The 26,562-nt window shown below is 53.2% G+C and overlaps 2 protein-coding genes across 4 annotated transcripts in view; one reads left to right on the forward strand and one right to left on the reverse strand.

The window, feature by feature from the left end:
• RPP25L (ribonuclease P/MRP subunit p25 like) overlaps positions 1-24,570 on the forward strand; it is a 79,599-nt gene extending 55,029 nt beyond the window's left edge. Inside the window, exons 2-3 of one of the 2 annotated variants that reach the window (XM_082242274.1) lie at positions 20,958-20,977; positions 23,210-24,570. In XM_082242274.1, the coding sequence (XP_082098400.1) occupies positions 23,238-23,795 (558 nt within the window). In that variant the 5' untranslated portion in view covers positions 20,958-20,977; positions 23,210-23,237 and the 3' untranslated portion in view covers positions 23,796-24,570. Of the gene's footprint in view, positions 1-20,820; positions 20,978-23,209 lie in introns of those variants that run through there. The other variant, XM_082242273.1, reaches the window with a different exon arrangement.
• Positions 2,317-19,282, reverse strand: SPATA31F1 (SPATA31 subfamily F member 1). Of its 2 annotated transcripts, XM_082241698.1 has the most exons (4): positions 19,004-19,282; positions 17,316-17,358; positions 14,778-14,878; positions 2,317-14,627 (listed from the first exon to the last, which is right to left on the reverse strand). In XM_082241698.1, exons 1-4 carry the CDS (start codon positions 19,241-19,243, stop codon positions 2,385-2,387), a joined length of 12,627 nt encoding a protein of 4,208 aa, XP_082097824.1. In that variant the 5' UTR covers positions 19,244-19,282; the 3' UTR covers positions 2,317-2,384. The 2 variants fall into 2 exon arrangements, with proteins under 2 accessions (XP_082097824.1, XP_082097823.1); XM_082241697.1 differs by having other exon boundaries at positions 2,317-14,878.
• Positions 24,571-26,562: the final 1,992 nt, after the last annotated feature.

Raw genomic sequence — 26,562 nt, forward strand, 5'->3', positions numbered from 1 at the left:
GTCATGGAATTTTTGTCTATCACATGATGATATATGTTTTGACTCCACAGAGTGAGAAGTGGCGAAGACAGGATGTTTGTGTTGCCGTGTTCTGTGAAGTGGGACTATTGTCCTTTGCTCTTTGCTGTCTGATGCTAGAGAGAGAGGGAGCCATGTTGCAGTGCTCCGTGTGTTTATCTGTAAATAAAGTAGATTAGGCAAAATGCTGAGTTGCTGAGGTCTGTTACGCAAACTGCAAACACTCTGCGGATCCCTAAGTGTGCTGGTGTCAGTTAGCATTGGTCGCTGTGATGTTCGGGCTGAAGAAAGCTTATGAAACTCCCAAACGAACGACCAGGAGGGAGAGAACATGCCAGCCGGGCATGTGTCTCTGCCAGGGTGCTACTCAAGTATAGGCTGAACTCCTGGCAGCAACATGCTCAAAGCATCCTGCACCATTGAGCAACCTTGGCAGCTGGATTCTGCACCAGCTGAAGCGTCTTCAGAGACAGCATTGTCGTATCTAGCGTAGAGGTTGCCAGAGCATAGGCAACACATGCCACACACCCTAACCCCACCGGCCAAGAAGATGCACTCGTGTCCTGCTGGTGGTCATCCCAGAGGCAACTATGGTATGTTCTTCCCACTCATCTTCCCTAGAAATAGTACCTCTGATACCAGGCCATGTGCCTTCTCCATGAATTTGTCTGGATCTCTTTTAAAGCCACCTAAGTTGGTGGCCATCGGTGCTCCTGTGGCAGGGAGTTCCAGAGTTAAACTATGTGCTGTGACTTTCTTTTATCTGTCCTGAATCTGTCCTCATTACTAAATGTCATTTATGGGCTTGTGAGCGCCACAAGAAGCATTGGTCTGCATGATGCTTACACAGGAGAATAAAAGCGCCATCAAAACACACCTGTGGAGACAGAGGTGACCTATGATTACCTGTGATGGTAGAAGATCCCTTGTAAAAACAAGCAAATCACATATTCATGTTTTGCAGCACAGCTGCACTGGAAAACATTGGCTCTGAGATGGGAACTGTGAGTTGATGGTAGCTGGCATGATGGGAATTGTGTTCCCATACTTCTGGGGGGCCCTAGGTTGGAGAAGGCTGCTATAGGGTCACCTGTGAGTGGTTTGTGTTAGGATATTTCCGTTCCACCTTAAAAGGGAGCAGGCTTTGTGAGTCAGAGAGTCTGCGCATGTCCTGTTCACAGGATGTTTATGTTTCTATTGCTTTCGTTTTTTCTCTCTCTGTCGGAGACACTGACACAGACAGTCATGTCTTTCTTTGTTCTGATCAACGCTGAATAAAGCTTGTAAATAATGCTCTCCTGCGTGCGACTTCTGCTGTACTTTATCTGCTGATAGAGTGTGCATGAGCTCTAGAATGTGGCAAGATAACTTCTAGAAACTCATGTCGCTAATCGATGATACTGCGTGCCTACCAGAGATCGATGGATCGTCCGGCACACGGCTTGGGGCCATGATGGACTTTATCTCCCTGGCAGTATCCCAACAGTTTGTGACCTTCGTGTCCGCCAGCAGCCCTGAAGAGTTCATTTTTATTTATTTCATAAAATTTATACCCTGCTTTATTGTAAAAAAGCAAAAACAACCCAAAAGCTCAAACCGGCTTACGAAAAACAGACAAAATTTTAATTCTCAATAAGAAAAAAATAACTCAAGTGTCAGGGAACCGCAGGCAGCGAGGGAGGAAAGAATTAGAGGATACAGGGAACGATCCCCACTAATCAGTACTGAGTCCTCCTCAGAAGACAGAGAAGAGGATAGTGAGTCTGGGGAGGAAGGGGTGCTTCAGAGAGAAGGGGATCCACGTCACAGGGGAAAATGGAAGGGGCTGAGCCGTTGGCTCTGTTGGTCTCAAGGGAGAGGGAAAAGAGAAAGTAGTTAGAGCAACGCGGATGGGTCGCTTTGTTTATTCGGCATGTAATCTTGTCTGAAGAAAATAAAGAAAGGAATTTATGGCTGGCTGCTGGGAGTGTTTTTCTGCTAAGTGCAGCAACGCGTGCAGCTGGCAAGCTGACATCAAGTTTTCCAGAATTGAAACTAACAACAGACTAAAAAGAGATTAAAACTCACATCAACTTTTTAAACATCTGGGCACGCTTGTGTGAACAAAAATGTTTTTATCAGGCGCCGGAAAGAGTACTATGAAGGTGCCTGCCTGGTATCTATTGGTATCTGGGAGTCTCAAAGTGTAGGCGCTGCCACTAAGAGATTGATTTTTTAGAAATGAAGAACTAACTGTTGAGAAAGTGGCATGCCAAGAACAGGTGCACTGCAAACATGGGAGCCCCCAGAACACAGCGCTAATGAGCTAGGCATTTATTGGTGAATATTACAATATGCAATCTTCCCGTTTAAAACCCAGAATTCTCTTACTTGCTTCGCCTCCCGCCACCATGTCTGAGGACCCGCAACCCTTGATCCAAGGACAGTTTCTTCTCCAAGATCTTACTAAGGAGGGTCACTTTCTCATCAGAAGGAGTAGTGCCTACGAACTGCGAGTAGCGGCTTCGCTCCCCAGATCCCTGGCTGGCGGCAGTTTGACCAAGGGCCACCATCCCTCCCGTAACCTCTCCTGCTATTGCCTGCTGTGGCTCAGAAGCCGATTCCGTTGCCATATTACTCAGGACGAATCTTGCTTCCCAAAGCAAGGCCGTTTGGGAAGGTTTTGCCTTCTTCAGGGACGCCAGGGAATGGCTGCTGGTTGGGGAATTTTCACGCCTGCGGCTCCCCGTTGCTTCTTGGCCTGCACCCGGCCAATTGCCGCCACTGCTGCCTCCTCCTTCCTCCTCCTCCTCCTCCTCTTTTACCATCCAGTCGCTTCTTGCGGACCCTTCCTCCTTGCTGTCCCAGTCCCCGACCTGCTCCCACTCCCACTCGGTGCTGAACTGCGACATGCTCTCCACCGACACGGGGCGTTGCTCCTCAGAGCCCAAGGAGGTGCCCTGCTCCTCCTGTCCTTCCACCGCCGCTTCGTTGTCCGGGGCCGAGTGCCTCTGGGACCCTCCCTCTGCACCCAGGAAGCCTTCCTTTGGAGACGCAGGGAGCACTTGCCACTCGGAGTCTTTGGGGCGGTCGCTCGAGGCCTCCTCCAGGCCTCGGGCTCCTTGATGGAGCGGGGCCACCACAGAGTCCTCCTCGCTCCCTTCCTTCCAGGAAGGAGATTTCAGGCTGAGGCATTCCTGGCACAGGGACTCCGAGGACCATCTTCCCAGCTCCTTGGTGGCGGAAGATGCTTGGCGCCCTGTGTCGGTGGCCCAGTCAGCATCTCTCATGGTCTGGCTGGGCGAGTCTATCCTCTTCTCCCTGCCCCAGCCCACCTTCCTGCCTCCTGTCCGCAGGCCGCTCCTTGACTTCACGTGGCGAATGCTGCCGGCCATCCTGTAGGTTCTGGCCACTACCTCCTCATAGGACGCCTGGGGTTCGACGGCGTACGCCAGCTCCAGGAAGGCCTGTTGGGGGGCAAAAAGGCTAGCTTGCTGCACACTCTCTGTCCCCTGCAGAGGCCTGAGGTCTGCCTCAGTGGCTTCTTGCTCTGGCAGAGAAGCATCCCTGATGCTTTCTCCAGACGATGGACCAGGAACTTGCTCAATATCCTCTGAGAGCAGAGAAGAGGAGCCTCCCTCTTTGCCATTTTCTGCACCTTCCTCTTGCTCCTGCTGCTGCCATCTCTGCTCTACTGCCAGCTGTGAGGAGGAGGAGGTGGCAGCAGTGGCCTTCCTCGAAAAATGGGACGGAGAAGAGCAGTTGGGTAGCTTGAAAACCTTCCTGTGCTCCCAGCCAGCTTCAGAGCCCTTTGGCAACAGCGGAAGCTGCCCACGTGGAAGGTGGCTGTCGTCTACCATCCCTTCAAAGCTACCTTCCGGCTGCCATGGAACCCTCCTCGTCGTCTTCTTCTTCCTCTTCCCAAGGGATGTATTTGAAGAGCGTGCTGCCAGGTGAGTGATTCTTCCGCAGGTATATCTCACCCTCTGGGAGCTGGGATTCCTCTCCAGCCGATGGCTGGCATTGTGTACGTACTTTTGGGGTCTGCGAGTGGGCTGCGAGAGAGGGGGGACCCCAGGCTCCTGCATCCTGTCAGGAATCCTTGAGCGCTGCACTTGCCTGGGCTTATTCAACCAAGACCCCTGCAAAGGTTTCTCCTGCAATCGGCGCCTGCGGGGAGCTTCTCTCTCCCTTGCCTCCTGGGCAGCTGTGTGGTTCCGCGTTTTCCCACAGAGGCAGAGGGACGGCTCTTCTGTTTCCACCCACGACGCCTCTCCACTGTCTTGCCCTAGTTCAGGAGAAAGCTCTGCGTGGTAGATGCGTGGATCTTCCCAACTCGAGCTGGATTCTTGTTCCGTTTCCGTCTTAAATGGGGTGTCTGATGTGTCGAGGGTCTGCTCATACGTGGATGGCTGTTCCTCTTCCTCCTCTGGTCCATGAGCATGAAAAATAAACGCCCTCGCCGACTCCTGGACCACTTTGGGAACGTGCCATCGGTGCTCCACTTTCAGGCCCCGGATGTGCTTCTCCAGATGTTCCTTTGTGCCTACATGCAAGAAATGCAGCTGCTTGGCACCAACTTGGACCTCCTTGCCTTTGTGTCCTTTCTTGGTGCCTGCTCTTGTTCCTGCGGCAATGCCCTTTGCTCTTGCTACAGCGATTCTCGCTCCTGTGCCGGTCAAAGGACTCTCCTGTAGTCCCCGGGGAACTGGAGCAAATGCACGCAGCGACCTCTGGACGGTGGCTGGCAGGCCCCAGTCATGCTGGATCTTCTTGCGTTGAATGTGGAACTCCAGAAAGTCCTGTAGATGGCCAGCAAGGAAAGGCAGCTCTCTTTCACAGCTTATGCTTGTTGCAGAAGTGGCAGACGGGGTCGCTGCCAACAGCGTTTCCTCCTCCAGCTCCCCTGACACGTTCTCCCTGTCCTGCCGTTTCCGCACAGAGCTTCCCAGCTCAAACGGGGAGCGGATACGAAAGGCCTCTTGATAGTCACGGGGCTGAGTTTCCGGCCCCATTTCTACAATAGAAGGGGGCCTGGGAAGCCGAAACGCTCTCACGGCTTCCTGAGCGTGTTTTTGGAGGTCCCACCTGTGTCCTGCAGTCAGACTCCTCACGTGCGCTTCCAGACGCTCCTTCACCTCCGAGTTGATGAACAAGAGCCCCCGAGTCGTAATTTTGACGTTTCCCTCATCCCAAGGAAACGGATGCGCTACGCTCTTTCTTGGTGGCCTTTTCTTGTGCGACTCAAGGGGAAGAGGGGCGAATGCCTGCAGGGACTTCAGCACGGCGGAGGGCAGACCCCAGGAATGCTGGAGTCTCTTGCGTTGGATGTGGAACTCCAGAGCATTCTGGGCCTCGTGCAGCAGGAAAGGAGACGTCACCTCAGGAAAGAAGAAAGTTGACACATCAACATGGGCAGCTGCAGCAGCTGCTTCTCTCTTGTGGTGGAGCTTCTGCGTTGCCTCTCTGCTGGAGTCGTCTTCATTGTCTCCTTCTGTCCCAGAAGCCAACTGGTTGCCACCGTCAGTCTCTGAATCAGCCGCATCCTGGGGGGATTTTGAAGGAGGAGGCGAGGGCTGCCGTGACCGACCCAGTTCAGGTTGGGAAGCAGGCCTGGAAGTCATGAAGGCCCTCAGCGACTGCTGGACGCGTTCTGGAAGGCCCCACCTGCGTTTCTCAATCATACGTCTCAGGTGGCCGTTCAGATGCTCCTTCCTTTCTGGGCTGAGGAAGGAGAGGCTTCGACTAACACTCTGCATGTCTCCTTTCTCCCATGGAATCCGACCGGCCACAATCTTTCTTGGTGGCCTTTTCTTGTGCGACTCAAGGGGAGGAGGGGCGAATGCCTGCAGGGACCTGAGCACGGCGGAGGGCAGACCCCAGGAATGTTGGAGTCTCTTGCGTTGGATGTGGAACTCCAGAGCATTCTGGGCCTTTTGTGGCAGGAAAGGAGACGCCACCTCAGGAAATAAGAAAGTTGACACATCAACACGGGCAGCTGAAGCTGCTGCTTCTCTCTTGTGGTGGAGCTTCTCCGTTGCCTCTCTGCTGGAGTCGTCTTCATTGTCTCCTTCTGTCCCAGAAGCCAACTGGTTGTCGCCGTCAGTCTCTGAATCAGCCGCATCCTGGGGGGATGTTGAGGGAGGAGGCGAGGGCTGTCGTGACCGACCCAGTTCAGGTTGGGAAGCAGGCCTGGAAGTCATGAAGGCCCTCAGCGACTGCTGGACGCGTTCTGGAAGGCCCCACCTGCGTTTCTCAATCATACGCCTCAGGTGGCCATTCAGATGCTCCTTCCTTTCTGGGCTGAGGAAGGAGAGGCTCCGACTAACACTCTGCATGTCTCCTTTCTCCCATGGAATCCGACCAGTCACAATCTTTCTTGGTGGCCTTTTCTTGTGTGACTCAAGGGGAGGAGGGGCGAATGCCTGCAGGGACCTGAGAACAGCAGAGGGCAGGCCCCAGGCATGCTGGAGCTTCTTGCGTTGGATGTGGAGTTCCAGAACATTCTGGGCCTCGTGCTGGAGGAACAGCAGCCTCACCCCGGAAAATAAGAAAACACTCGCTTCATGCCCCACACGTGTTGCTGTTCCCCGCTGGCCTTGCGAGAGGACCTTTTGCTTCTTGGTTGCCCTCCTCCTGCGCTCTGTTCCTTGAGGAGAGCCTTTGTTGTCGTCGTCACTCGTCTGATAATCGTCTCTGGCCGCCTGCCAGGATTTGCACTGGCAAGGCAAGAGACCCACTTCAGATCGGGAGGGGGGCCTGGAGGCCAGAAAGGTCTTCAGGGATTGCTGAACGCGTTTCGGGATCTCCCACCTGTGTCTGGTGGTCAAGGTCGTAATGTGCGCCTCCAGGCGCTCTTTGGTGTCTGGCTTAAGGAACGAGAGGTCGTTGGCGATGACCCTCACTTCTTCTCCATCCCAACGATGCGTCTTGGGGGCGTCCTCTCCCCAGTGGAGGGCAAACGGGGCCAGGGCATCGAGGGACTTCTGCAAAACAGACGGAGCGGCCCACGCATGTTGGATTCTCTTGTGTATGATGTGGAACTCAAGCAGCTGAAAGGCCTCATCCGTGAGGAAAGGTGGCTGCAGCGTGGGCGATATCTCGGCAGTTGTGCCCACGTTTCTGGCCGGCCGTTGTTTCCTCTGATGACCCTTTGGCTTTTGAGGGGATGCTTTTTTGGACGGCTGCAGCGCCAGGGACTCTTTGCCCTCAGAATAGGAATGGATTTCTTGCCGCTGGGACGAGACGCGATGGTGTTTGGAGACTTGTACAGGAGACCTCCATTCTCCAGCATGGAGAAGCCCCATCAACTCTTCATCCTCAGAATGGGAATGGATTCCACACTGCTGAGAGGAGTCACGATGGTGTTTGGAGACTTGTACAGGAGTCTTCATTTCTCCACCATGGAGAAGTCCCATCGACTCTTCTCCCTCAGAATGGGAATGGATTCCACACTGCTGGGAGGAGTCGCGATGGTGTTTGGAGACTTGTACAGGAGACCTGCTTTCTCCACCATGGAGAAGCCCCATCGACTCTTCTCCCTCAGAATGGGAATGGATTCCACACTGCTGGGAGGAGTCGCGATGGTGTTTGGAGACTTGTACAGGAGTCTTCATTTCTCCACCATGGAGAAGCCCCATCGACTCTTCTCCCTCAGAATGGGAATGGATTCCACACTGCTGGGAGGAGTCGCGATGGTGTTTGGAGACTTGTACAGGAGACCTGCTTTCTCCACCATGGAGAAGCCCTGGTGACTCTTCTCCCTCAGAATGGGAATGGATTCCACACTGCTGGGAGGAGTCGCGATGGTGTTTGGAGACTTGTACAGGAGACCTGCTTTCTCCACCATGGAGAAGCCCTGGTGACTCTTCTCCCTCAGAATGGGAATGGATTCCACACTGCTGGGAGGAGTCGCGATGGTGTTTGGAGACTTGTACAGGAGACCTGCTTTCTCCACCATGGAGAAGCCCTGGTGACTCTTCTCCCTCAGAATGAAAATGGATTTCCTGCTGCCGGGGGGAGTCATGATGATATTTTGGGAGTTGTACAGGACGCTTGCTTTCTCCAGCATGGAGAAGCCCTGGTGACTCTTCTGCCTCAGAATGGGAATGGATTTCCTGCCTCCGGGGTGAGTCGTGGTGACGTTTTGAGAGTTGCATGGGGTGCTTTTTTTCTCCCGCACTGGACTTCTGTTGAGCAGGGAGAGCCGCCCTCACTGAACGCCGAACCATCTGGGGCAGCCCCCACCTGTGCTCTGTGGCCCACCTCTTCACGTGGGTTTCCAGGCAATCCTTTACATTTGGACACAGAGAACGCAGGATCCGGCGAGGAATCATTGCCTCTGTCACAGACTGTGGTGGGTGGGCAGCTGCGCCCCCTTTCCCTTGGCCCCCCGATTTCTCAGGGCTGACGAGTACTACTGCTCTAGCCTTTGCAGGCCCTTGCAGTTCAGGGGGAGGTGGGGCAAAGGCCCGTAGGGATTTCTGCACAGCGGACGGCAGGCTCCAGTCATGCTGAACCCTCTTGCGCTTTACATGGAATTCAAGATATTCCCTGGCCTCATCTGTAAGGCATGTTGTTACCACTGGCAACAGGTCTAATTCTCTCTTTGGAGTCTCTCTTCCATGCCGTGAGGTTTCCGGGTGCCTCCCTCCTGGAGATAGCTCTGAAGGTTGCCCTCCTGTTCTGGGTAGTTGCTGCCGTTCACTTTCCACCTGCTTCTCCAGCGGGCTCTGGGCTTCTCCTCCAGCTGCCTGGAGGCCCTGGCCACCTGTGCCCAGTGGCATTTGGAGGTCTTTGCTGCAGGTGTATAGTGGAATTTGGTCAGCTTGGGAAGGCAATGCAGCTGCCCGGAGGCGCTGGCCACGAGTGCCCAGAGGGGTTTGGAGGTCTCTGCTGCAGGTGCATAGTGGGGTTTGTGCCTGATCAGCTTGGGGAGCAGACCCAGGAGGCAGGAACACCTTGACCGACTCCTGGACCAGTTTGGGAAGGCCCCATCGGTGTGCCGCAATCCGGCTCTTCAAGTGGGCCTCCAGGCTCCCCGCTGTGACGGGATCCAGGAAGACCAGGCGCTGGGTTGTCACGACCCTCACTTTTCCTGCACGGGTCGGAGACCTTTGAAATTTAGAGGGGGGCCGCAGAAAAGCAGAGAGGGATTTCTGAATTGTGGCTGGCAGGCCCCACGTGTGCTGGAGCCTCTTCCGCAGAACGTGCCTCTCCAGAAGATCTGAGGCGTCCTGTGTGAGGAAAGATGCCCCCCACTTCCAGGGTTTAAGGCCTGTTGCTCCAGGGCCCTTGGGTGTTTCTCTCCCCAGGACCTTCACCGAGCTTCTGACTGTGGCGACTTTTCCTGGCAGCGGCGGACCAGGAACTTTCCCGTACATCTTGGTCAAGGATTTGATTTGCAAACTGGGTAGGCCCCAAAGACACATGAGATGCTTCTGCTTGATGTTCAGCTGGATCTTCAACAGAGCCTCTTGCTCGACAAAAAGCAAGAGGGGCCTTCTGGGTCTCACCCCAGAGGGGAGGGAAGGAGGTTTAGGGAGAGGGGCTCGTCTGATGGGGCCGGCAGGTGCCTTCATCAACTGGAATTTGCTCTCCAGAGCCTTCTTCTTGAGATGGGTATCCAGAGTAGCTTTGGTGGAGCTCTCCAAGCATTGATTCTTCACTGGGGGAACATTGCAGGTCTTCCTCCGCCTCGCATCAGCCGCCCGGGATCCCGTGGCCTTTGTCAACTTCTTTTCCTTGCCACTCTGAGGAAGCGGAGCCCTTCCTGGGGGAGGAGCGGGGAGAAATTGCTGCAGGGAGTCCAGGACCTTCCGTGGCAAACCCCACCTCCGCTGCAGCTTCCTCCTCTGAATGTGAAATTCCAGGAGGCGGCACATGGCCTGAGGAAGGAAGAGCAGCTCTTGATGCAGCACGCAGATCTGAATGCTGGTCTTGGGAAGGCCGGGCAGGCTGGGTGGTCCCTGCATGAAGCCCCAGAGCGACCTCTGCACAAGGGCAGGAAACTCCCACATGTGCTGCATCCTTTTCCTCCTGACGTGCAGCTCCAATTCCTCTCTGGACAACCTCTGGAAGAACAGCGTCTCCACTGCCAAAAACTCGAAGGCGGCCCCTCTGCGCCTGGCCGGAGTTCGGAAGGGCGGCCGGGGAGCCATCGCAGCCACCGCCTCCACGTAGCGTGTCCCCAGCCCCCACAGGGAAGCCAGGTAGTTGTGCTGCACGGCCAGTTCAATCTGCCCCATTTGATCTACACTGAACAAGAGGCAAGAGCTACGGGGTCTCAAGGTCGCCAAGCCGGGACGGATCAGCCTGGGGAGAGTCTGGCTCAGGGACAGCGATGCCCTTTGCCTAGAGTGTCTGGGCACAGCAGGGAAGGCTCCTAGGTGCACCTCCAAACTCTTCTTAGTCACGTGAAGCTGCAGCTTCTCCAGAGACATGCCCTCCAGTGGGAGACACAGCTTGGCGGAATGCGCGGCCGCACCCACCATCCTTCTGCCCTTCTCCCTGACTGGTTCAGCACCCCTGGCACCAGCTGTCCACGGTTTGGCACAAGCCCCAAAGCTGGACTCCCGCGAAGTGCTTCCTGCCGGCAGCATCTTCTCCCCCGGGAACAGCAACTGCAGCGATTCGAGGATCCTCCTGGGCAACGCCCACTGCCTCTGCAGCTTCAGCCGCTGGATGTGGTGCTCCAGGCGCACGCGGGTGCTGCGAGGAAGAAACAAGAGCTCCCCGTGCTGCGTCCGGACCCAGATCTTGGTTCTGCGGGAAGCCCCTGGAAGCAGCACCTGTCCTGGGAGGGGGGGACCTTGCATGAAAGCCCTAAGAGAGCTCTGGACAGAGACGGGGAAGCCCCACTCGTGCTGGAGCTTCTTCTTTCTCACGTGCCGCTCCAAGGACTCTCGGTCCTCTTGCGGGAGAAACAGAGTCTGGGCCTGGGAGAACCCAAGAGAAGCCTTCCTGGACCTGGGAGGTTGTGGGTGCGGCGCAGGGGCCATTGCGCTCAGGGCCTCCACGTACCGCTGGCCTAGCCCCCAGAGGCAGCTCAGGTGGTAACGCTGCACAGACACCTCAATCTTCTTGAAGTCCTCGGCCAGTACAAAGGTCAGGGCGAGCTTCCGGGGCTGCAAGGGCTTGACGCCACGGAGAATCCGCTTGGGCAGAGGCTGCCTGGATGTCAAAACCACCCGTCTCCAAGAGCTGACAGCAACGGCCGGGAAAATCTCCCAATGCACCTCCATGGACTTCTTGGCTGAATGGACCCTGATCTTCTCCAGGTTCTGGCGTCCCACACTGGGGAACCCCTGGGACACTGCGTCCGCTTTCCTCTTACGGCAGACGGCGCAGAGGGTGCCCACGACGGGGGTGACAGGGAGGCTTTCAGGCCCAACTTTCCTGCGCGTGCTTTTTGCCCCCCGTTCAGCAGGTGATTTCTGCCGGTGGGCAGCAGCCTTGAGCTCTGGAAAGAGCGACCTCAGAGACTCCACCACCCTCCTCGGCAGTCCCCAAAGGCGCTGCAGCTTCATCTTCTGCACATGCAATTCGAGGCGGTTGCGGAAGCTCTGCGGAAGGCACATGTCCTGCACCAGGACACGGGCAGAGACCCCCGGCTGCCTCAGGGGAAGCAGAGGGGGCGGCTCACAAACGAGGTACCTGAGCGACCTCTGGACAAGGACTGGGAAGCCCCACTCGTGCTGGAGCCTCTTCCTGCTGACGTGGCGCTCCAGAGCTTCTGCTTCCGTTCGTGGAAGGATCGTCACTTGCACTCCGCTGAAGGTGAAGGCTGTCCTCCTCCACCTGGAAGGTCCAGGGGACCTCATTGCCCTAAGCGTCTCCGCGTAGCGGGTGCCCAGCCCCCACAAGGATGCCAGGTGGTAGCATTTCACCGCCACTTCGATCCGGCTCACCTGCTCTGCGAACACCGAGAGAGGCACGGGTCTGCGTGGCAGCAACGGCTTGTGGCCCGGGCGGATCACCTTGGGGAGAGGCCTCCTCAGAACGAGGAGCCTGCATCTCCAGGAGACTCTGACAGCAGCAGGGAAGACCTCCAGGTTCATCTCCAGGCTCTTCTTTGCAAGGTGGGGCCGCAGGACCACTTGAGTCTTGGCCAGCTGAGTGGGCGGAAGCAGCGGTGGGACTGGAGCAACCATCCTCTGGGCCTTCTGCCTTCTCTGCCGACCGACAGCACAGGGCTTGGGGCCCGTTATGTTGTCAAGCTGACCCTGTGGGTAGAGGAGCTTCATGGAGTCAAGGACCCTCTGGGGCAGCCTCCAACGCTGGTTGACAATCCTTTTCTGCACATTCTTCTCCAGCTCCCTCTGGGTGGCCCTGCTGAGGAAGGAGAGCTCGGGTGTGGAAATGGACACCTCGCTAGCCCTGGCGTTCCTGGGGCGAACCTGATGGCAGGTTGATAGGAGGATCCGGAGGGACCTTTGAACGAGCCCCGGGATCCCCCAGGCGTGTTGCAGAGTCTTCCTTCTGACATGCCACTCCAGCTCCTCTCGGGCCTTCGGACAGAGGAACCGAATGTGTGTTGAGGTGAAGCCGAACGCCGCAGATCTTCTGGGCAAGGGGAAGGTGGGCGCTTGAAACACAGCACCCGGGAACAGCTGGGCAAGGGACCTATGGTACAGTGAGGGCAGCCCCAAGCGATAGGTCAACTTCTTGTGGGTAATGTTGAGCTGGATGTGACCGAGAGCTTGCAGGTCCAGAAAATGGATCTGCTGGGATCTCTGCTCTGGAGGTCTCAACCCGGGCGGGATGACTTTGGGGAGCGCAGGCTTCGGAGCTTGAGGGGAGGCTTTCTGAAACTGCTGGAATTTAGGAGCGGACACACCCAGCTGTGTCTCAAGGGCTCTCTTGGCCAAATTCTTCTGCAACGCCTGCTGCTTCCGGGCACAGCTCAGCGCCGAGCAACTCTCCTTTGCAAGCTTCTTGGAGGAGCTCGGCTTGGAGCCTGTTATGTTGCCAAGCTGACCCTGTGGGTAGAGGAGCTTCATGGAGTCAAGGACCCTCTGGGGCAGCCTCCAACGCTGGTTGACAATCCTTTTCTGCACATTCTTCTCCAGCTCCCTCTGGGTGGCCCTGCTGAGGAAGGAGAGCTCGGGTGTGGAAATGGACACCTCGCTAGCCCTGGCGTTCCTGGGGCGAACCTGATGGCAGGTTGATAGGAGGATCCGGAGGGACCTTTGAACGAGCCCCGGGATCCCCCAGGCGTGTTGCAGAGTCTTCTTTCTGACATGCCACTCCAGCTCCTCTCGGGCCTTCGGACAGAGGAACCGAATGTGTGTAGAGGTGAAGCCGAACGCTGCAGATCTTCTGGGCAAGGAGAAGGCGGGCACTGAAAACACAGCACCCGGGAACAGCTGGGCAAGGGACCTATGGTACACCGAGGGCAGCCCCAAGCGATAGGTCAACTTCTTGTGGGTAATGTTGAGCTGGATGTGGCCGAGAGCTTGCAGGTCCAGAAAATGGATCTGCTGGGATCTCTGCTCTGGAGGTCTCAACCCGGGCGGGATGACTTTGGGGAGCGCAGGCTTCGGAGCTTGAGGGGAGGCTTTCCGAAACTGCTGGAATTTAGGAGCAGACACACCCAGTTGCATCTCAAGGGCTCTCTTGGCCAAATTCCTCTGCAACGTCTGCTGCTTCCGGGCACAGCTCAGCGCTGAGCAGCTCTCCTTTGCAAGCTTCTTGGAGGAGCTTGGAGTCTTCTTCTGAGGGAGTGTAGGCGTCTCTCTAGGCTGTGAAGGAGGCTTCATTTGCCTGAGGGCCTCCTGCACCCTCTGGGGCAGCTGCCAATGCTTCATCTGGACCATTTTCTTCAGGTGGAGCTCCAGCCTCTTCTTTGCTCTCTCAGCCACAAAGGAGAGGGCTTGAGGACCCGTCACCACAGTAACACCCACAGGGCCCCGCTGGGGCGCAGGACGTGGAGCAGAGGGCACAAAGCCTTGGAGGGACCTGAGGAGGGCCGAGGGCAGCCCCAGAAGGTGCTGCACCCTCTTCCCCAGCAGGTGCGATTCCAAGCTTGCTACCACAGCCTGGTCCAGAAAGGAGATGTCAGCTGCTGTAAACACGAATGGCTGGGCCCTGCTGGAAGATGGGTCCGTCGCGCTACAGGGGGCTTTGCTCCTTCCCTCTCGAGGTGACGTCGTCTTGCGTCCCCGGCCATGGCTGGCCTCACTGGGCGAGCTCTGCGAGTACATTCTCATCCGGAGAAAGAAACTCTCTGTGTCTCTGTCGCTCGTCTGGGACGCCGCAGAGCTCTTGACCCAGCCGGAGTCCCTACGGCGCTTGCACGGTTTACGGGGAACCTGGCTGCACCTGCAAGATTTGCCGCCCTCCAAGCTGCCGAAAGACAACTCGGACAGGTCGGAAGCCGACACCGTCCAGCTCATCTGTGACATCTCTTGCGTAGTGGACGAGAAGAGGACTTCTTCCTCCTGTCCGATCAGGCGGCCAGAACGGTGGCTGCTTCCCCTTGAGCCCTCGGAAACACGCTCTGCGATGGAGAAGGTTTGCTCCCTATTGTCCGCCGGGAAGTTGGAGGGACGTAGAGGCCTGCCGCACGAGGCCGGTCTTGCCGGGGTGACGGGAGGATCTCTAGAGATGGGGTCAGGAGCGCTGGCACTCTGTGGGAAGGAATCAGGTGTGTCAAGCTGGAGCGGGCGCCCCACACAAGGCCCATGGGAGAGCGGGGCCCGGATGCTGGGGAAATTGTAGCCGCCTGCTCTGCCGCCGCTCATCAGCTGCGAGGCCTCCTGAGCTGCTTGCTCACACACCTTGCAGGCCACGTCATCACACAGCAGTTGGCGGACAGAGCTCCCAGGAGCCCTCTGGGCGATGCCGTCTGGCAGCCTGCAAAACACCTTGTGCTTGATACCTGCGATGGGAAGAAAAGGCTTTATTAGATTTGTAGACCACCGTTATCTTCCAAGGATCTCAAGGTGATGTTCATGATTCTCCTTCTCCCCATTTCATCCTCGCCACAACCCACTGAGGTAGGTAAGGCTGGTTCCCAACATTGTGATAGGTAAAGGTAAAGGACCCCTGGACGGTTAAGACCAGTCAAAGGTGACACTGTGGTTGTACTGCTCTTCTCGCTTTTGGGCCGAGGGAGCCAGTGTTTGTCCACAGACAGCTTTCCAGGTCATGTGGCCAGCAGGACTAAACCGCTTCTGAAGCAATGGAACACCGTGATGGAAGCCAGAGCGCACAGAAACACCGTTTACCTTCCTGCCACGGTGGTACCTATTTATCTACTCGCACTGGTGCGCTTTTGAACTGCTAGGTTGGCAGGAGCTGGGACAGAGCAATGGGAGTTCACGCTGTTGTGGGGATTTGAACTGCCATCCTTTTGATCAGCAAGCCCAAGCGGCTCAGTGGTTTAGACCACAGCACCACCCGCCGTGATAAATCAACATTGTGATGGATGACAAGCTAAACATCAGTGATATTCTGATTTAACACTATGTCTGAAATAAGGATGGCTTCACGGTTTTCCTTGCATCGTGCTGAGGCAGCAGAGTTAATAGGCTGTAGGAATTGAGAGCAACAATGGTTGGCTTCATGGTTTTTCCCACATTGTCCTTTTTGCATAGCAAACACACACACACAAATCACGATTCACAATATATTGCTAGGTCAAAAACCAATATCATGATATGGACCTCAAAGTGGTTTTGGATGATACATTGATATATCGCCCAGCTCTGGAGGTAGGTTAAGCTAAGAGATAGTGACTGGCCCAAGGTCACCCAGTGAGTTTTGTGGCTGAGTGGGGATTCGAACCCTGCTCTCCCAGGTCAAAACCCAAAACTCTAACCATTACGCCACCCTGGGGCTCCTGCTCCCAGTTAATGGCGCCCTTCTGGAGTTTTGTCATGGTGAATTTATCTTCTTTCTTTCGAACTTTAATAAGTAATCAAGAGCGTTCACAACAAAGCAAAGAATCCGGTGGCAACTTCCTGTTATAGTTCCATAGGATATGGTTGGATACGACCTCAGGATGTGAAGAGGTTCGATCAAAAGCCAAACAAGATGAAAAATAAAAATAAGGATTGGTATGTAACCAGTACCAAATAAGACCAAATTTGTTGGGGATGTGCCAGCCCTCAGTCCATCGGATTGGTGGTGCCTCATGAAACACCCATAGGAAACACAAACACTTGTTCTTCCCTCCATCCCTCTTTCCTTTATTTCTATCCTCGCTTCGTTTCTTTCTTCTGCTTTTTTACTTATTCCATCTGTAACTTCTGTCATTGCGATTTTACTGAGTTATGTGGAAAGCTTAATAAAAAATCTTAAAGGCAGAACGAAAGAAAGAAAGAAAGAAAGAAAGAAAGAAAGAAAGAAAGAAAGAAAGAAAGAACTGATGCCTTATTGAGCAGTGGGGGGAGGAAATGTCTGGCCCTTCTCTACGCCTGCCATCAATCCGTGTTCATGATGTGGGGCAGTTGCCCCCTAAAAAATAACAAGATCCACCGCAAAGCACCATCTCCCAGCCTTCTCTTGGCTGGTAAACAGCAATGGGCAAATCTATCCATTTTGGTTCCTACTGCCCTTAATGACACAAGACCCCCATAAAAGTGTGTGGTTTAAAATTGTGCACCAAAAACTCCTCTCCTGTGGACTCCACCCACATCAGCTTCTCATGACGGGCTTCATTAAAGCAAAAAGGCTAATTGGACAGCGTCTGAAGGACTTAGAGCAACAGAACAATCTGGCCATTATAAAGAAATTCTGTCCTTGGTATGTCTCCCCCACCCCCTTCTCAGTTTGATTCCTTGGCACCATATTTGTATAAATTAACCATCCCAAAATACAGACGTGCCTTCACACTGGCCAGATTGGATGTGAAGCCCTCTGCCGTACTTGAGGGCAGATACCAAAAGATACCAAACGACTCTGCCCCTGTGGAGATGGCAATCTGGAAACAGTGGCTCATGTTCTCCTGTCCTGTCCCCGTTATAAAGATCTGAGGAATGAGATCATCACCCCACGCTTACTTTCCATCCCAGGCCACCCACCTGAGGCCACATTGTTCTTTCTTTTATCAGATCAAAATGATCAGAGGTTGCTAGGTTCATCGAAGGTGCAATGAGATTAAGGGCCACTATTTGAATGATAATCTTGGTCATTTGATTGCCCCTTTTACCCATTGCTGTCTTTTTTATTTGTATATATTTTATTTGTATATCGCTTGTTTTATGTTGCTATGGCCGCTGGCTAATGTGAATAAAGTTTATCTTATCACAGGACTGCACCCGAGGAAAAGAGCTGCGGCGAAGGAGCAGGGGGCCTGGAAGGAGACCTCTTACCTTCCTCGATCTTCTTCCGCCAGTCTGTGACCTTCCGAAAAAACTGCAATGAAGGAAAAAACACAAGCAGAGAGAGGTGTCTGTCTTGGCAGGGAACAAGGGAACAGGAGGCCTCTGCCTTTGTTTCTCCCCACAGCCCTCCCCATCCCAAAAGACTTCTTAACCTACATCAGTGGTTTTCAAGCAGGGTGCCATGGCACCCTGGGGCGCCTTGAATGGTGGTCAAGGGTGCCACGGGAAGCACTGGCCTCAGTCCCTCTTCCTTTCCCTTCCCTCTCTCCTCTGATGCCCTCTTGCATCTGTGATCCCAAAGGCTTGCACAGCTGTTTGTTGCAGCAGCCCTGGCTACAAGCTCCCCAGGAGCTGGGTTAGGGTTACCAGATGTCCCCGGTTCCCGGGGACAGTCCCCGGATTTGCAACTCTGTCCCCGGACAAATTCTGTCCCCGGAACGTCCCCAGATTTGCAAATCTGTCCCCGGGAAACGTGGCAGCGGCAGCCTCAGCAGCCTGGTAGTGCAGTTGGCTCTGGATGGCTTCAGGAGCTGCTCGCTGCCACTGCCACTGCCAGAAAGAATGTACTGTATTTTTTGCTAAGACTCACTTTTTCCCTCCTAAGAAGTAAGGGGAAATGTGTGTGCGTCTTATGGAGCGAATGCAGGCTGCGCAGCTATCACAGAAGCCAGAACAGCAAGACGGATTGCTGCTTTCACTGCGCAGCGATCCCTCTTGCTGTTCTGGCTTCTGAGGTTCAGAATATTTTTTTTCTTGTTTTCCTCCTCCAAAAACTAGGTGCGTCTTGTGGTCTGGTGCGTCTTATAGAGCGAAAAATACTAGTTTGTCGAGGGAGCCGTGGACTCTGACCTGCATCATTCATTGCCTCCCTCCCCCCGCAAACAGAAACAGAGCGCTTCCAGATCGCCAGTTTAATAAGCATTCGTCCTGATTTGGGGAGGTTAAATCAGGTTTCATCAGGCAAGTCTCATCCTACATTTCCAATATGTTTCCCAATCACTTTCCTTCATGCAAAAGATACACAATCTTACGGGGGAAGTGGGATTTGCTGCACAAGGGTTCCAAATCTGCGTTAATTGTGCAACTGCAATATGCTAGCATGAGACGGAACCCCACAGAAAAACAGCAACATGTCAGGGCTTTTCACATCTCGGCGTGCGCACACAGTATGTCTAGGAGTTAAAACCCCTGCACACCCCAGCTCTCTGATCAAACCCACCTGTCAGCGTTCCTTTTGACCGATGGCTGCACACAACCCGCACAGCCATGAACTCCCACGCTAACACACCACCCAGTACTGAGCAAGCAATTAAACCTGATGCATTTTTAAATCTTCCAAGTTTCTAGTTCTCATGAGAACTTTGAGCAAAGTTTGATTCAAAAGGTTGGCAATGCCTCATTCCCACACCCCGTTTTATACAGCAAAATCAGCACAAATTATATTTTCACTTCCTCACCCCTTTTTGGCATCCTAACCAGGGGATTTGGTTCCTCTCCCGCTTTCCCTAGCAGACGATAACTGCACAGTCTTACGAGGCGCCATAAGGCGCCACATTCATGAGCATCCTGCCCAAAACAGAGGAACAAATATTTCCTTACTGATTTCCAGCAAACAGAACCCTTGGATTATGGCTGTTTGCAAAGACTCGGTGGGCCAACCAAGGAGACTTACTTACCGGTTCTGTGAAAGAAAAGAGCTTTGGTGAAATTTCAGGGCAGAACAAAGGACGTCTGCAGTTTTTCCGTAGCCAGGAGTAAGCGCTGGCCAACATAGGGAAACCTCCCAGAAGTTTCCACATGATATAGAGGACCAGCACCAAGACGGCATTCCTGCTCAGGGAGGAGAGCAATTTCCAAAGGAAAGCGATGCTTTTGTAGGAAACCATCTCCAAAGTCGAAACAAAAATCCACGGCATTGCGTTCCTGGCCAATACTGGATTTGCTTCTGAGCCGGATGCCGGGAGCATTCTGGAGCGCATCACAAACGTTTCCGTGCAGGCGGAAAACACCTTTATTGCATCATCGTTGAACGTAAGAAAGGTCTGCTGGGTCCGGCCAAAAGGGACCCATCTAGGGCAGCCAACCATTTGCCCCAGTGGGAAAACCCACAATAAGGATCTGAGCCCAAGAGCCTTCTAGCAACTGGGACGCAGACGCACAGCTGCCTCCAACTGGGGATAGCAGCCATCGATAACACTCTCCACCATCAATTTGTCCAATCCCATAATAATAATAATAATAATAATAATAATAATAATAAATGTTTATGTATACCCCACCCTTCCTGGTTAAAAAGCCAGGCTCAGGGCGGCTAACAGCAAATCTAAAACATTGATTAAAATACGACTTAAAAACAGCATAAAACACAATATAAAATGCAGCATAAATATCAATAAAATTCAAAAATTCAGTGGTAATTCTTTGGGGGGAAACACAAACCCCAGTCAGTAGACATCAAATGATCACCAGGGCTAACTGGCCAAGTTGGTCCTACTATGGCCTAACCTGAAAGTCAGTTGCCCTGTTGTTATCTTTTCATTCAGCAGCCTAACAGCCCAAGGATAGAAGCTGTTCTTTACCCTGTTGGTGCAACTAATCATGATTCTATATCTTCTGCCCGAGGGCAGGAGATCAAGAAAGTGCCGGCCAGGGTGTGAATCATCCCTGAGAATTTCCCTCACTCTCCTGAGGCAACGTTCTTCCGCAATGTCACCCAGCAGATTCACGGGACAGCCCATAATTTCTTGTGCTGTATTCACCACCCTCTGTAGGCAGATCCTGAAGCTGAGGCTCCAAGACTTTGGCCGCCTCCTGAGAAGAGAAGACTCCCTGGAAAAGACCCTGATGCTGGGAAAGATGGAGGGCACAAGGAGAAGGGGATGGCAGAGGACGCGATGGTTGGACAGTGTTCTCGAAGCCACCAGCATGAGTTTGACCAAACTGCGGGAGGCAGAGGAAGACAGGAGGGCCTGGCGTGCTCTGGTCCAGGGGGTCACGAAGAGGCGGGCACGACTAAACAAGTTTGTTGTTATTGTTTATCTGTTTATTGTTCCTTCCCCCCCCCTTTCCCCCCTTTTTTCGTTCATTCATGTATTTTTCTTTTTTTCTGTTTTTGTGTATCATTTTGCTTTATGACTTTTCTTATTATTGTGGACAATCTAATAATTTTTTTATTTTTATTTTTTTAAATAAAAAACTCTGAAATGAAGAATTTTCATTTTGGAAAACGAGCGACTCGCTGAGAGCCTTTCTCCTCCGCCCGCGGAAACCCCCCCAACCCCAACCCCCCCAGGGGGGGAATCTTATTTGCAAGGACCCCGCGCATCTTCCGCGGCTGGGATCTCCATCTCCCGCAGCGCCCCCTGCAGGCGGCCAACCCCCCCTGCGCGGCCCGCCCGTCTGCGGCAGGGGGAGGGGCCCGCCGCGCCCTCGCCCAATCGCTCGTCGGGGGAGGCGGGGCTTCCCTTCGCTGCCTGTCTCTCTCTTTCGCCCCGCCTCCTTCCGGCTCGCCGCAAGATGGCGGCCCCGCCGCGCGTGCGCAGTGCGGGAGAGCGCCGCCCTCTCGTCGCTTCCGCTCCCCGAGAGGCCAAGAAGGCGAGCGAGAGAGCGAGCGAGGCGGCTGCTCCGTCTGTCTGTCCGTCCTCCGGCAGGTATGTCCCTTTGCCTCTGCCTGGAATGCCGGAGAGGAGGGCGTGGAACGGGGAGGCCGCGGGGGCAGACGAGGGAGCCTCTGGGCGCGTGCAGAGAGCCGACTCCCCCCCGGCAGGAAAACACTCTGCGCATGCTCAGGGGAGGCCTCTGCCGGCTTGGCCTAAAAGAGCTGCGGTACCTCAGGGCGGGGGAGGGTGTTCTGTGTGAGCGCGTGTATGTATTATGGTGTGTGTGTGTGTGTGTGTCTGTGAGTATATATGTGTGTGTGTGTGTGTGTGTGTGTGTTTGTGTGCGCGCGCATATATATATATATGTGTGTATTTTGTGTGTGTGTGTGTTTGTGTGTCTGTATGCGTCTCACTGTGTGTGTGTCTCTGTTAGTGTGTGTGTATATATATATATGTGTGTGTGTGTGTGTCTGTGTGTACAGTGGTACCTCAGGTTACAGATGCTTCAGGTTACAGAGCCCGCTAACCCAAAATAGTGCTTCAGGTTAAGAACTTTGCTTCAGGATGAGAACAGAAATCATGTTCTGGTGGCGCGGCAGCAGCAGGAGGCCCCATTAGCTAAAGTGGTGCTTCATGTTAAGAACATATGTCAGGAGTGCTCTGATGGTGTTTCCTGCTTGGCAGGGGGTTGGACTCGATGGCCCTTGTGGTCTCTTCCAACTCTAGGATTCTATGATTCTAAGATTCTAACAGTTTCAGGTTAAGAACGGACCTCCAGAACGAATTAAGTGTGTAACCCGAGGTACCACTCTATGTATGTATGTATGTATGTATGTGAATATATGTATGTGTGTGTGTGTGTGTGTGTGTGTGCGCGCACACACACACACATATATATATATATATATATATTTGTATTTTTGTGTGTGTGTATACATACATATACATATATATATATGTATGTATGTATTTTTGTGTGTGTATATGTATGCGTGTGTGTGTATGTGTCTCTGAGCGTGTATATATTTGTGTGTATGTATATGTGTCTCTGTGTGTTTCTGTGTGTGCGCACATATATATGTATGTCTATGTGTATGTCTCTGTGTGTGTGTGTGTGTGTATGTATGCCTGCAGTCTTTTGTGTATAGATAGATGTGTACTTCGTGTACTACTTGTACTGCCTCGTTTGTCTCCCTCTCCTCCCTGCATGCATGCACACAACCACCCCACGAGGTAGGGCAGGGACGAGGGAGGCCGTGTGTGAGTGTCTTCCAAGGTCACAACTGAGTAGGAGGATCTGGTCCCTGGTCCCGTCCCCCCCCCAAGGTGCTAGTCCAGCGCCCTCAGCACTCAGCTTTGGGGGTGGCCCCTGAGCACTCAACCCCCCATCCATCCCCTATGAACCACATGCTCACCTCAGCCATCCTGGCAGCACAGTATTGGGGAGCCCCCAAGACCTCTGGAAGCGACAGAGTTGGACGAGGCTGCCCTTTCGGATCCCCAGCCTTAAGCATGTCTGCATCTGCCTCCATCCTTTTTGAGGTCTCCCTCCCTCCTCTTTCATTGTAATCTGCTGAGAGGCAGAGGCCTGACTTGTGACCCCCTGAAATGCATAAACCGCCTGTGGTTGGGTAACACAGCATTCGGTCCAGAGTTGGCATTTGGGGCAAATCTTTTTTCTGACACCAGCTCAAAAGTTGCGGGGCTCTGCTTTTTGACTCCACGGTCCGCAGCAGCAACGCTTCATCCGAAGACCTCGGGACGGTTCACAGCATAAAAATACAAGATAAAAACAAAAAATACATTTAACAAGTACAGTGGTACCTCGGGTTAAGAACTTAATTCATTCTGGAGGTCCGTTCTTAACTTGAAACTGTTCTTAACCTGAAGCACCACTTTAGTTAATGTGGCCTCCCACTGCCGCTGCACAATTTCTGTTCCCATCCTGAAGCAAAGTTCTTAACCCAAGGTACTATTTCTGGGTTAGCAGAGTCTGTAACCTGAAGCATCTATAACCTGAAGCGTCTGTAACCCGGGGTACTACTGTACAAAGAAAGAAACAACCAATGACCCCCTCTTGGCTTTCTATTTAGAGTTTAGCTTCCCTCACTTTCCTCCCCTTTTTGGTCACTGTTAGGAGATGGAAGGGTGGAGTGCATGAAACCCTGATTAGTGAAGCAATTGCTTTGTTACGTATTCATGGTATTTTATTTTCCTAGCCTTAATTGAGTCCCTGGATTTATTTGTGACTGTTGTGTCTTTCCCTTTCCCCCGTCCGTCCAGCTCAACCCAGGTGCCGGCAGTGGGGATCATGGAGAACTATCAGAAGTCCAAGACTGTGGAGAAGCCGTCGCCTCTTCCCTTCACCAACTTGCCCTCCGATATAATTGAAATGAAAGTGAAGGACGGCAGCAAAATCCGGAACCTGATGGGCTACGCCATTGGCAAGATGGAGTCGGAGGCCGTGCGGCAGGTCCTCTTCAGTGGCGCCGGCAAGGCCATCAGCAAGACCATCACCTGCGTGGAGATCATGAAGAGAAGGCTCCAAAACCTCCACCAGATCACCAAAGTGTTTTTTAGGCAAACAGAGGAGATCTGGGAGCCCATCGTGCCAGAGGCGGGCCTTGACTCTTTGACTGTGAAGCGGAATATTCCTGCCATTTGTGTCTTGCTGAGCAAAGATCCGCTGGACGCTCAAGAGCCAGGTTACCAGGCTCCCGGGTCTTTTGACGCCTTCTGGTTAGAAACGCTGAAAGCATCGGAGTCCCAGGGCCAGGCCAAGAGGAAGCAGGGGGGAGGCAGAGGGGCCGCTCACGCTCGGAAGCTTCCCCGCTCTGGTAGACGGGAGGACTCTTACAAAAAGCCCTGAGCAAGCCCAGCTCCGAGACAAGGAAAGCCGGCTGATTATCAGAATAAAGTGGGAGGCGTTAGGAACACTGGCTGCATCTGGAGGAGAGGAAAGGAGAGTCTGTCTGAATTCAGAAGTCACCTGGCGTTCGGCAGACTGAGCATGGGGGTCTTGTGTTGTGGCTTTCCCCCTCGTTTGAACAGGGGACAAACAGGAAATGCATCACTGGTTTGTGCCCGGCACGTTCAGGATTTGGGTGCTTGAAATGGCAATGTGCAGAATCTTTCTTCGTGGGACGGATAATGAAAACAGGGAGGAAGTCTTAGATGATTCCTTCGCTGGTGCCCTGCTGCCTCCCGTTACCTGTCTCTTCTCCTGATTCTGCGAGAGCCTAGCCCTTCGCCGTCTAACCCACTTCCGTTCATATGAACAAGATCAGCAGATTACTGCAACCCCGGAATATATTTTCACATTGTCATTGGAAAACATTGCTGGTTTCCTTGTGGCCTGAGGGCCTCCATGCTTTTAGATTTTCTTGCTTTTGCATTAAGGTCCTGGGCATTCAAAGGAAGGGATGCAGCACAAAGGTGAGAGGCGAGTGCCTCATGTGTGATTGTGCCAAGGGACTTCCTGATGGATCTGTACATGAAAAAGTAACATCTCATCAGGTGTTTGTAACTTAAGAGCTAGGAGTTGGACGCAATGTAATTTTGTTCAGCGAGTTTTATTTTTGTCTCCAAAGCAGTCTTGCCAGTAAAAGATACCAGGCCATTAAAAGGTTCACTGCTCGTCCACATACCTGACGTTGCTCTGTCATCTCTGAACACATCAACCCCCAACTCCCATTCCATCTAAGGTGCTTCACTGCTTCCTCTCTCCTGTGGTCTTGATACACCTTGTTCAGTTCTTCTCTGGACCTGTCAGGGTCTGGTACTCCAAGGACCTCCCTTGGGGTGGGGGGTGGGGAGATTGAGGACTTGGTTCTTCTGTCCTCCTGGCTTCAAAAAGTGCTGGAAGGGGCTGACAGCTAAGCCAGTAAAGGTAATAATTCAAATTTATCGTTATCTCTGGACTCGACAGCTGATTATTCATTCAGGAGGGCTGTCAAAAGACTGAATTGAGATTACCAGCCCTTAGTTGAGGACTCTTGATTTACCTTTGCCGGGAGAAAGTCCCATCTTATCTTGAATAAGGCAAGGTAAAAGGAATTAAGAATTGAACGTTGCCTGTGGGTGAGCAAGAAGTATTGGTCCCAAACACCCTGTGATTTTGCTCCTTGGAGAACAAGTGGTGTTTGCATGATAGCGACTTTGGGAGTCCTTGAGGTTATCAGCCTTGTGATGTTGCAGCCGCTGCCTGAACTGAGTTGCCCCTGATAACATCTGGGTGCCGTTCCTTTTGCAGGGCCTATCATTGCTGTCACCCTCGCTTCATTCTGTCCTCTGCCTCTTTGAAACACTTTCTTCCAGACTGTGACTGTGTCTGAATGTTGCCGCCTGCCTGTCAGGTCTGTTTCCTAAACTCACCTTTCCCTTTGAAGTGGCTTTCCTTAATCTTTTATGCTGTTTGCTGCGTGTAATTTGAGGTGGGATGTGTCTGCCAGTTCCCTTAAAATATTCACAAAGCCCCCTTCAAGCCCAAGGAAACCTTGCCTTTGATACTGAAGGCTGGCACTGCCGCGTTGCATTGCGTAGGGGCCAATTATATGGGCTGGGTGGTCTGCCTGGATTCCCTCTAGAAACCAAAGCAGAGGAAGGCAGACTGTTGCTCATGGTCCCCTAGTCAGTTTCTGCTGGAATGAAGAGATGATGGATCCCTTCAGCTTGCATGAGCTGCTGGGATCAAGGGTTATTAATCCTCTGTGTCTGCCTGGAATGCGCTTTGTTCCTGATGCTTGTTTTTCCACCTAGAAGTCCCTATCCACGTCAGGAGGGGCAAAGCAACTGAGTTCCATTTTCTAAGGCAGCCTCTGAACTCTCCTTCTGGGTCATTCTGGCTGCTCCTAGACAGTTGATTGCCTGCTGACAGCCATCCAGCCTGGAGAAGGAGTCTGTGCCTCTGACGTTCTACCTAGACGTCATTACTGTGCCATGTGTCTTGGCTGCTCAGGAGCAGTAGGGGCAGCAGATCTGAAGCAGGCACTAAGACCCAAGACAAGGTCTTCCCCAAATAAGATGCATCACCCCAGAAGCTGCTAAGGACCCAGCAACCAAGCCAGCTCCCAAATGCCTCAATGACAACTTTTTCTCATTGGCATGAGAGAAACCGCCATTTTGTCATAATGGCTGAGAGATTAAGCCACGCATCAGGCACTCCCTGGCTTGAAAATCACCTCTGCTGTGGACTTCATAGTTGGGCACAGTTCTTATCCCCACTCCCAGTATTCCAGAGAGGGGAAGCTGAGAGTGCCTTGCATATTGCCGATGCTTTTAACCAGGCTTCCTCAACCTCGGCCCTCCAGATGTTTTGAGGCTACAATTCCCAGCATCCCTGACCACTGGTCCTGCTAGCTAGGGATCATGGGAGTTGTAGGCCAAAAACATCTGGAGGGCTGAGGTTGAGGAAGCCTGGTTAAAACACTAAATGCAGCTCTTTGAACATTACCGGTTATTGGAGTGTAGCAGGTTCTGGATGGGTTTAGCCACCACAGCATGGAACGCACAAACAGTGAGCTTTAAAAGATGCTTAAACACTGGGGCAGTGGATGGGTTCACTTAGAATAACTATATGAAATACCCTGCAAAGTCTGCCCAGCCACGTACATTGGACAAACAAACAGACGAATAAA

The sequence above is a fragment of the Podarcis vaucheri genome, assembly GCF_965113315.1.
Source record: "Podarcis vaucheri genome assembly, chromosome: 11".
In the NCBI taxonomy this organism is placed as follows: domain Eukaryota; kingdom Metazoa; phylum Chordata; class Lepidosauria; order Squamata; family Lacertidae; genus Podarcis; species Podarcis vaucheri.

Bases quoted from the DNA above. Each gene is read 5' to 3' on its own strand.
- SPATA31F1 (XM_082241697.1), bottom strand. From the start codon at position 19,243: ATGCCGTGGATTTTTGTTTCGACTTTGGAGATGGTTTCCTACAAAAGC. The intron at 17,359-19,003 runs GTAAGTAAGTCT...CCTTCATTGCAG, and splicing joins TCTTTTCTTTCACAGAACCG to TTTTTTCGGAAGGTCACAGA. The intron at 14,879-17,315 runs GTAAGAGGTCTC...TTCCCATCGCAG, and splicing joins GCGGAAGAAGATCGAGGAAG to GTATCAAGCACAAGGTGTTT.